Source organism: Aotus nancymaae, unplaced genomic scaffold (assembly GCF_030222135.1).
Source record: "Aotus nancymaae isolate 86718 unplaced genomic scaffold, 86718_ANA_hifiasm-v0.15.2.pri h1tg000030l, whole genome shotgun sequence".
NCBI classification, from domain to species: domain Eukaryota; kingdom Metazoa; phylum Chordata; class Mammalia; order Primates; family Aotidae; genus Aotus; species Aotus nancymaae.
The window spans coordinates 38,730,626-38,740,804 of record NW_026988443.1 but is presented as its reverse complement, the minus strand read 5'-3'; the positions used below and the strand labels follow the sequence as shown (position 1 = coordinate 38,740,804).

At 55.1% G+C, this 10,179-nt stretch overlaps 1 protein-coding gene across 1 annotated transcript; it reads right to left on the bottom strand.

Annotated features, from left to right (window-relative positions):
* Window positions 1-1,844: 1,844 nt before the first annotated feature.
* Window positions 1,845-8,023, bottom strand: ADAD2 (adenosine deaminase domain containing 2). Its single transcript, XM_012466137.3, has 10 exons — window positions 7,564-8,023; window positions 4,370-4,510; window positions 3,970-4,017; window positions 3,759-3,884; window positions 3,520-3,670; window positions 3,269-3,436; window positions 2,922-3,151; window positions 2,599-2,842; window positions 2,227-2,347; window positions 1,845-2,133 (listed from the first exon to the last, which is right to left on the bottom strand). The coding sequence occupies exons 1-10, from the start codon at window positions 7,970-7,972 to the stop codon at window positions 2,029-2,031; spliced, it is 1,743 nt and encodes a 580-aa protein (XP_012321560.1). The 5' UTR covers window positions 7,973-8,023; the 3' UTR covers window positions 1,845-2,028.
* Window positions 8,024-10,179: the final 2,156 nt, after the last annotated feature.

Sequence of the window (10,179 nt, the reverse complement as noted above, 5' to 3'; positions counted from 1 at the left end):
ACACCCAGAAATAATGCATTACCATTGGGAGGCCGAGGCGGGTGGATCACGAAGTCAAGAGATCAAGACCATCCTGGTCAACATGGTGAAACCCCGTCTCTACTAATACAAAAAATTAGCTGGGCATGGTGGCGTGTGCCTGTAATTCCAGCTACTCGGGAGGCTGAGGCAGGAGAATTGCCTGACCCCAGGAGGCGGAGGTTGCGGTGAGCCGAGATCGCGCCATTGCACTCCAGCCTGGGTAACAAGAGCAAAACTCTGTCTCAAAAAAAAAAAAAATAATAATAATAATAATAATGCATTACCAGCCATCTAGGCATCCTGGAGCCCAGTCGACACAAAATTAACCATCACACCATCTTTGACCAGTGTCCCAGGCCCACATGGGAGAGCAGGCTGTGGCTCTGGAATCCTGCAACTGCTGGGGATGCAGGGAGGGAGTCCCAAGGTGGGGGTCACAGGGCTGCATGGTCCTCTACCATCCCTGGCCCCAGGTCTGTGGGCTTCAAAATTGTTGTGCTCCTGCTCAACAGATATAGTGCCTGAGTGAGGCTCCAGGGATGTGTGTGTGTACACTTTTAGTGTTCACCATCTCGTGTGTGTGTGTGTGTGTGTGTGTGTGTGTGTGTGTGTGCACGGAGAACCAGCTTGACTGTAGAAACCCCCACCCAGGCAGCACTGAAGGAACTGAGAGACACCCAGATAGGACAAAAAAGTGGGACTATCTGGGGGCCAACAGCCTTCTGAGCTGAGAGCCTCAGGGGCTGACCGCATTGCAGGCTGTGGGCCTAGAGCAGACTTTGACCCACGCATGTATTCTCTCTGAACAGGTGATGATCATTAACAAACAAATGTTCAGTATTTTCTCATAACACAAAAGTATACCAGGCAGGCAGCTGGTGACCGCTTACCAGTGATTACAAACAAGCTAAAAAGGATTCTCCACGAGGGAGCCACAGGGGCAGGGGCAGGGGCAGATGTCCTGCGCTTAAAGAACTGTTTTAACCAGTGTGTAATATGTATCGTCCTGCCACTTCAGAATGCCCCAGATAGTTTTCCACTCTGGGGGTGGGTGGGGAGCTAGGTTTTCCTCGCACCATTCTTCCTAGCAAACATCATATTCTATCATATGCTCATCCTTTCTCAACACGTGTGTGCACCCTTTCAGTGTTCACCATCTTCCCTCCCCATCTAGGGTCAGCAGAGTGCCTGACTGCCACGTGGGCTTACTATGCTACCCTGGAGGAAAGGGAGAGAGAACTGCCGAGCCCACACCCGGCAGCACTGTCCCTCTCCACGGTGGAGGACGCACTCTAGCAGTCCAGTGACTCACCCAGGTCAAACAGCTAGGCAGCCCAAGGAAACAGCTGATGCTGCTCATGCCCTCCCCGCACCCCTCAACACGGGCTGCCCAGACCCCCAGAGCACCCTCAAGGGCCAGGGCAGCTAAAGCTCTGACCAGGGAAGGGTGTGCCACTCCCCCCATCTTAGGAGCCCAGAAAGGCAAGGATTGGGAGCCCCCCACAGTAGCCAGAGGACAAAACACTCACATACCCAAGCAGCCTGCCCTCCTGCCCTTTACAACCCTGGCCTCAGGGGCCTCCCCCAGCACACAGGCTGGAAAATGGGAGGAACCAGGGGAGGTCACCTCCCCTCCTAAACTGCCTCCAGCCCTGTGAACAGGGTCTGGGGTGACAATTCAGTGGCTCTGTAAGAGGATCCATGTGGGAGCCCAGTGAACACAGCACTTCCCAAAGGAAGTGTGAGGGGCTCTCCCTGAAAACAAAGGGCCCCTGGCCACCCCCAAACACACACACACACACAGAGCCACTGCGAACGGAGGTACCAGAAACACTTCTTTATTCAAGCCCAAATGTGCAGCAGCAGCCTCCCGACCATAGCATGCCCCTCCCTCCAGCTCCAGTTTCACCCTGTCACCCAATACTCTCCCCCACCCCCCTCAGAAAGGGCACTCCCCCAACAGGGGTACAGCTTGGCTCAGGAACCTGGGCCCCGCCGAGGCCTGCTTCAGTTTCTGAATTTGCCCACCAGTGGCTTCGAGGGCCAAGACCCCAGGCCCTGCTGGTCCAGGAGGAGAGAGAGCTGCCGACGAGCCTCCTGGTAGGGCCCAGCCTAGGGCAGGAGATAAGCAGGGTTGAGAGGGGGTGCCTGCTGGGAGCAGGGACTGTAGGACTGGGGAGGGACCAGGACTGGGGATGGACCGACCTTGGCAGCCTCGTAGGTCTTCAAGGCCAGGAGGTAGGGCTTCCCCAGAGCCCTGGCAGCCTGGTGAAAGGCCCGGAGAAAGGAGGCCTTGCAGAGACGGGAGGGAGGCCCAAGGGTGGCACTGGATGGAGAGAAGACGCCACGGAGGTCAGAGGGTACAGGCTGGACCAGCAGGCCTGCTGCATGCCCCGCGTTACCTCCTCTCATACTGTGACAATGTCACAGGAATCACAGGGCAGGCAGAGGTGTGGCCACCACCATGGAGCTAGTAAGGGGTGGAGCCGGGGTTAGACCTGAGGTGAGGAAGCTCATGCACGGAGCCCTCCATCACCAGGATCCCTCCTCACTCCGGCCCCAGGGGCCCCTCCTCACTTGGCCTTCACACGCCCCGTGGCCACATCCACAACCTCGATGTCAGGATCCCCCAGGCTCCAGTTGAGGCTCAGGCCATGGCAGGTGTCAGGGCTGGGTTCGGAGGGGGCCACTGGGGGCCCTGCGAATAGGTGTAGGGTGTTGCGGACGTAGGGAGGTGGCAGGCAGGACCCCAGGACACTGTCGAGGCAGGGCCGGGTGTGGATGGCCCTGCTCAGAGTTGGGGGGTCGTGGCATGAGTCAGCTGCAGGGCAGAAGGCACAGGACAAGGTGAGTGACCTCCCTGCCCTTCCCTCCCACCCCAGCCCTTGCCACATGCTCACCCAGGACGAGGCTGGTGCTGTAGAGTGGTGACACCAGGTGGGCCAGCAGGGCACCACCCAGCCCCAGCACAGCCCAGCGCGCCAGCTTATCGCTGGCTGAGAGGCAGCCGACGTAGGTTTCACGGAGCACGGGTGCCACATAGCACACAGGCTTCAGCTGCCCGAGCACGTGGGCCTGCAGGCGCATAGGCGGGCTGTGTGGAAGGCCGCCTTCCGAGGTAGGGGGCAGGCTGCGGGCCAGGAGGGGACAGACCCCAGTGTCAAAGCTGCTATTCTGACCCTGGCCCCCACCCAGCAGCCCAACTGAGGGACTCCCATCCCCCGCCTGCCCCGGGGACCCTGCATACTAGATGTCACGGGCTGCGCCCTGGGGGGTGTTGCTGACATAGAGGTGCAGGAAGACGCGGGGCTTGAGGGCAAATGGGGGTCCAGGCCCCAGCTGGGGGGCCAGCACAGACTGCTCCTTGCCCTTGGGCCCCCCACATGTGGCCAGGAGGAGCTGCCGGAACAAGAACCTAGAAGTGACAGGCAGAAGGTGGTTGGGGCGACCATTTCCCAGCGAAGGCTCCTGTCGAGTGCCCACCCCACCGCCCCTCACCTCAGCAGGGCCCGGCGGGCAATGACCAGGCCATGGCAGTCATGGAGCTGCTGGCCCGAGAATTCCAACCAGTTGGCACAGCAGCTGCTGCCAGTGCCCAGTGCCACCAGCTTGTAGATCTCCTTCACATAGCCTCTGGCATCCGGGATCTCTGTGCAGGGAGGGGCAGAGACAGCTCAGCCTGAGACAGGGGGCCCGAGGGGGCCTTCCCAGGGGGCCGGGGCTAGGACAATTCCTACCCCTCTCCAGGATGACTCCAGCCACAGTCCCTTTACAGGCCCAGTATGGTGAGTTCTCGTCCAACAGAAGGTCAAAGCCGGAGCTTACCAAGGCCGCACAGCGCTGCTCATGGGTCAGGATGCTCTCTGTGCCAGGGTAAGAGGGAGATGGCACGGGGGCCCACAGCTCTCCCCTCAACACCAGAACCTGGGTCCTTGAGAGTCCACCTACCTATACTCAGGGGGACTGGTGGAGGCTGGCTGGAGGTCTGGGAGGACTCTGGAAGAGGCAAGGAGGGCAGGCTGCTGTGGGCGCCAAGGCCCACCCTCCAGCCCTCAGGAAGCCAAGGAGGCAGAGAGAGGAAGTTTTCATCTTCCAGACATAGGACATTCCGCGAGCTGCTCCTCTAGCAGTCCCTACCCCCAGTGTCCCCAGAGGACATGAGAGAAGGGACCAGCACATGTCTCCTGCCCCAGCTCCCTGCAGGTCAGGTCCTGATGCCCAGATGGTCCCTGCAGCAACCCACCTCCTGCCCACATGCACACACACAGCCGCTTCAGCCTCCCCGCAGGACTGCCAGCCTCGGGCCTCTTGTCCCCAGCTGGGGCTCAGCTGCCTGGCCCTCCATTACCTGGGCTCTCCAGCTGACTCCGGATGTAGCAGAGGGCAGAAAGCGCTGCCTGCTGTGTGGCCTCTGTCTTGCTGTTTGCAGTGCCCGCAGGGCAGACCACCCCATCCAGCTCCGCACTCACAGAGAAGGGGAAGCAGGGACCTGGGGAAGGAGGGGGGTGAGGAAGGAGCCCCCTGGCCTTCAGCCCTGTCACAGGTACCGCTCTGCCTCCTCCTGACACCTGTCATAGGGTCATATGGGACATAGGGACCCTGACACCCTTCCTCCACAGGCTCCATCGCCACCCCACGCCGCGCACACCTTTCAGTGCCTCTGCAGGCTGTGACCCACCGCCGACTCAACCGAATCCTCACCCAACTCCTCCACAACAGGGATGCATGACCCCATTTCACAGACGAGGAGCAGAAAGGGCAGGCAGTTTGCCCATGTAATGCCAGGACCCATATTCAGGTCCCCCTCCAGAGCCCACGCCACCCTGTTCTCAGGAGGAAGGCTGTGAGCACTTCCACCTGCCACAGACACATTGGTTTTATTTCCTCTCCTCCAGGGACCCTATATGTGAACACTTTTTCTATCAAACGGTATCATTTTGGGTGTTACTTGTAACACAAAACAGACAGATGAAAAATCTGGAACTGGGATCACATGGTCAAAGGTGCACACTTACATAAGCTCACAGTACTTGCTGCTGAACTGTTTCTCCCAAGGACTGCCCCTCTCGGGACTTCCCCTGTGGAGGGGAACCCATTTCAGCACTCCTCACTAGCGCTGAGACCTATCTGCTCTAGACGGGCATCAAAACCAGCAACCACAGACAGGCATGGAAGGGATGTTGGCTTTAGAAAACCAGCACGTGGCCACCATCCTAACCATGACTGAATCTGGGGAGAATCAATGCATGATTTTCTAAAACCACAAGTGGCAACGTTATGGGCACAGGGTATCTACAGGATCTCCAAATACCTCCCCTAGATGATTTATTCAGCACAAAGGAGAAAGTGAAGACACCTGGCAGATGCCACCCTCGTCCAACCCCTGCAGCTGGCATTGCCGAGGGGACAAACCAAGATCACCCGCCTCCCGATGGGATGCATGGCCAAGGACTCTACATCGCTTCATTAATGCATCACCTGAACCCAGTCCCAAGGAAACAGACAAACCCAAGCTGAAGCACATTTGCAAAACTACCAGCCCTTATTCTTTTTTTTTTTTTTTTTTTGAGACAGAGTTTCGCTCTTGTTACCCAGGCTGGAGTGCAATGGCGCGATCTCGGCTCACTGCAACCTCCGTCTCCTGGGTTCAGGCAATTCTCCTGCCTCAGCCTCCTTAGTAGCTGGGATTACAGGCACGTGCCACCGTGCCCAGCTAATTTTTGTATTTTTAGTAGAGACGGGGTTTCACCATGTTGACCAGGATGGTCTCGATCTCTTGACCTAGTGATCCACCGCCTCGGCCTCCCAAAGTGCTGGGATTATAGGCGAGCCATGGCGCCCAGCCTCCTTACTCTTAAAACACATGAATTTTGTGCAAAACAAAGACAGGAACCCTTTCAGGTAAGAGATTAAAGACATGTGACAGCTAACTGTAATATGCCATACTAGGGTGGGAAAAAACGGCCATGAGGGCATTCCTGGGACAAGTGGCAAAATCTGAATATGAACAGAAATTAGATAGAATTCTATCAATGTTAAATTTCCAGGATTTGATAATTGTATTATAGTTACAGAAGAGACAAACATGTGCATGAGGCTGGGTGCAGTGGCTCACTCCTTTAATCCAGCACTTTGGGAGGCTGAGGACAGGTGTTCAAGACCTGCATGGCCAACATGGTGAAACCCCATCTCTACTAAAATACAAAAGAATTAGCTGGGTATGGTAGCACACATCTTTACCCCAGCTACTTGGGAGGCTGAGGCACAAGAATCGTTTGAACGGAAAGGCAAAAGTTGCAGCAAGTTGAGATGTCACCACTGTCACAATGTGACAGACTCTGTCTAAAAAAAAAAAAGTTGGCTGGGTGCAGTGGCTCATGCCTATAATCCCAGCACTATGGGACTATGGGTGGCGGAGACAGGTGGATCACCTGAGGTTAGGAGTTCGAGACCAGCCTGGCCAACATGGTTAAACCCCGTCTCTACTAAAAATACGAAAAAAAAAAAAAAAAAAAAAAAGCTTGGCTTGGTGGCGGACACCTATAATCCCAGCTACTCAGGAGGCTCAGTTAGGAGAATCACTTGAACCCAGAAGTCAGAGGTTGCAGTGAGCCTAGATCACACCACTGCACTTCAGCCTGGACAAGAGTGAAACTCTGTCTCAAAAAAAAAAAATACACGTGAAAGTTTAGGGGTAAGGAGCATGGTGTCTGCGATTAACTTTTAAATTAAAACTCTGGGCCAAGTGTGGTGGGTGACGACTGTAGTCTCAGCACTTTGGAGGCACAGGCTGGCAGATGGATAGCTTGAGGCCAGGACCTCAAGACCAATCTTGGCAACATGGTGAAACCACAAAATCTCTACAAAAAATACAAAAATTAGCCAGGTGTGGTGGAATCCACCTGTAGTCCCAGCTTCTCGAGAGGCTGAAGTGGGAGGATCACTTGAGCCCAGGAGGTAGAGGCTGCAGTGAGGCAAGATCGTTACACTGCACTCCAACCTGGGCAACAGAGTGAGACCCTGTCTCAAAAAACACCCCCCAACCCTATCCCACGCCCCCCAAAAAAACCTCTAAGTCAAGGGGCTTGAGAGCTATGTCTTGAAGAAGAGGAAATAATGGTTTACCTCTGTATCACGTATACAGAGGTAAATCCTTACCAAACTGTGCTTAATAATGTTTTTGAGTCAGGAGAGTGGCTCTCATTCTGGTATCGTCAATGCTGGCAACTAAATTGCATGTAAGTGGCCCTAAATGTGTGCAGAAATACCAGGGCACCTTAACCTCCCTGGGCATCAGGTGGGGACAACGTTCACCTGCCGTGACCCTGCCACAGTTGAGTGGTGTGGCTGGTAATCCTTAGAGACCACTGCTCATAGCAGGGTCCACCCCGAGGCCCTGAACTCAGGCCAGGTCTTGCTCTGGTGGTGTCTCCGAACATACTGACCAAGGTCCACCTTCCTCAGACCCCCCCTCCCCGCAACCTCAGACCCAGCCCTCCGCAGCTTTGCCCCCGGCACACCCATGCCCCAGCCCGGCCTCACCTGGTGGCTGGTCCTCCCGGAAGAGCAGGAAGATGCCCAGGCTGGCAGCGTACTCCTTGAGCAAGGACACCGCCTGGCTGGCGGGGGGATCCTTGAGCGGCAGGCTCAGCCCTGCGGGGGGCACAGGAACCCTCGGGGCCTTCCCCAACTGTTCCCCCAAGTTTTCCCACGCCCGGGCTGCCCCCAGCTCTCCTACTCTGGCCCCTGCCCCACGCTCACTGTCCCCCAACACCGAGGCCTGGGGCCGGCCGCCCCTCGCGTGGTCTTTTGCGGGCGCGGGCTCCGAGACACCTTGGGCCTGGGGTGGCGGCGGTCGCCAGGCACCGGGCCCGGGGCTTAACAGCAACGATGCAGCCAGGCGGGGCTTTCTGCGGCCGCAGTCGTCTGCGCCCTGAGAGGCCGAAGCCATGGCCACCAACGGGGTTCCGAAGTGCTAGACCCTATCTCGCGCTGCCCACGCCTTTTTTACCTCACGTGGGGAGCACGCGGCCAACAGCGCGTTGTGGGCTCCACCTCTGCCCCGCCTCTGGCCAATGAGAGTCCTTAGATCTGTGACCGACAGTGCACCCTGCCAATGGGAAGGCCAGTCTCCCAACCGCTGTGGCCTGGATCCTGAGGGCTGAGGCAAACCACCCACTGCCTGAACGGAAGTTCCGGCGGGTGGGTGCAGGGCTGTTCTAGTAGTCGCTTCTCTAACCGTGCATGGTCCCGGAGCCATGAAAGCCTGCGAGGCAGATCTGGGGGCCTTGGGTCCAACTTCACACTCTGGCTCCTGCCCTAGGCCCCTAGGCACCTCCACATTACAGCGCTGCCCAGCTGCTTCACTGCCTGAGCCTGAAGCCCTCAACGCCACAAATGAGGGGTTCACACTATCGCAGCAGGATAACTGGAATCCAAACTTTAAAATTTCACTGCAGGCATTTCTGAAGCCAAACAGAAGTACTCTCAAGCCAAGAATTAGCCATGGTGGTGCACACCTGTAGTCCCAGCTACTTGGGAGGCTGAGGCAGGAGAATCACTTGAACCCGGGAGGTGTAGGCTGCAGTGAACTGAGATTGCGCCACTGCACTTCAACCTGGGTGACAGAGCGACTTTGTCTCAAAAAAGAGAAATAAAAATTAAAAAAAATATATAGCCATTTGACACCCTGCCTTTTTTCCCTATAAGAAGGAATTTTGAGTTGATTTTAAACAAATACCACAAGATGACAATCCTTCAAGGTGAGGAGCCAGGGATCAAGAGAAACAGGAAAAATGGGATGAAAAAGACAGGGTTGAGGACAATTTACACAAGGCTTACTGTGATGCAACGCATATATGCTTGAAGGAGGCTGCAAGTTTAACTGAGTCTCATAGCAGCCACTAACTCGGGAAATCATGACCAGTGTCTGTAAGATTTGTCACAGTGCTTGCTGCTGCTCCTGCTGAACCCGGGCCTGGCAGTGCCCACCAGGATTGTGACAGTGAGGATGCAGGGGCATATGAGGAGCAGGCGGTGGAGTCCTCCCAGAACCTTTGACTTGGGAGGAGCAGGTGTGGTGGGTTGGGTAGGTTCAGCCTCCCAAACATGTCAAGGATTGGCATCAGGAAGAACAATTCCATTTTGTGTGTGTGTGCAGCCCAGAGCGTGGGATTAGGCCCAGGAGAGTGAAGGGACAGCACGGCAGATGTCCAGAAATGGACTGAAGTCTGCACATATCCACAGAGTGACTTCCACAAAGTCATCAAACCCAGTCACGTACCAAATGCTCACCAACTGGAAGTTGCGTGACCAAATAAATGGTGGTATATTCACACAATGGAACAGGACTCTAATTTAAAAAGGAGCCAGCGGCCACATGCACAACATGGGTGAATCTATTAGGCACATGGCACAAAAGAAATCAGACACATCCCCTGCATGATTCCATTTATGTAAAGTTCTTGAACTGGCAAAACTCATCTATGGTGATGAGAGCCCAAATAGTGGTTCCTTCTTGAATGAAGTATTGACTGGAAATGGCACCAGAGAATTTTCTTTTTTGAAAAAATTTTTTTGTAGAGATGGGGGGTCTTGCTATGTTGCCCAGGCTGGTCTTGAATGCCTGGACTTAGGCAACCCTCCCACCTCGGCTTCCCAAAGTGCTGGAATTACAGGCATGAGCCACCATGCCTGTCTGGAACTTTTTTGAGTGATGGATATGTTCTCTGTCTTGATCTGTGTGGCGTTTATGTGGGTTTCTATGTATGTATGCATTAATAAAAACTCAATGAGCTGTATATTTTAAGACTTGTGCACTTCACTGCATGTTAAGTATGTCAGTTACAAAAGCAAATTGACAGTAGCTTATTCAGAGAAAGGAGGGAAGGAAGAAATGGAATTGCCCTCCCAGTGCCAAAGCTGCATATGTGTTTTATAAGGGTAATGTAGAATATTAGTGTGGTAGGCAAAGTGGTGGTTCCCCAGAGATGTCTACAGCGTAATCCCCAGAACCTACAAGTATCTTATTTGGCAAGGGGGACTTAAGGTTGCAGGTGGAGGTAAGGTTGCTAATCAGCTGGCTTTAAAGTAGGGCTCACACCTGTAACCCCAGCACTTTGGGAGGCCAAGGTGAGAGGGTAGCTTGAGCCCAGGAGT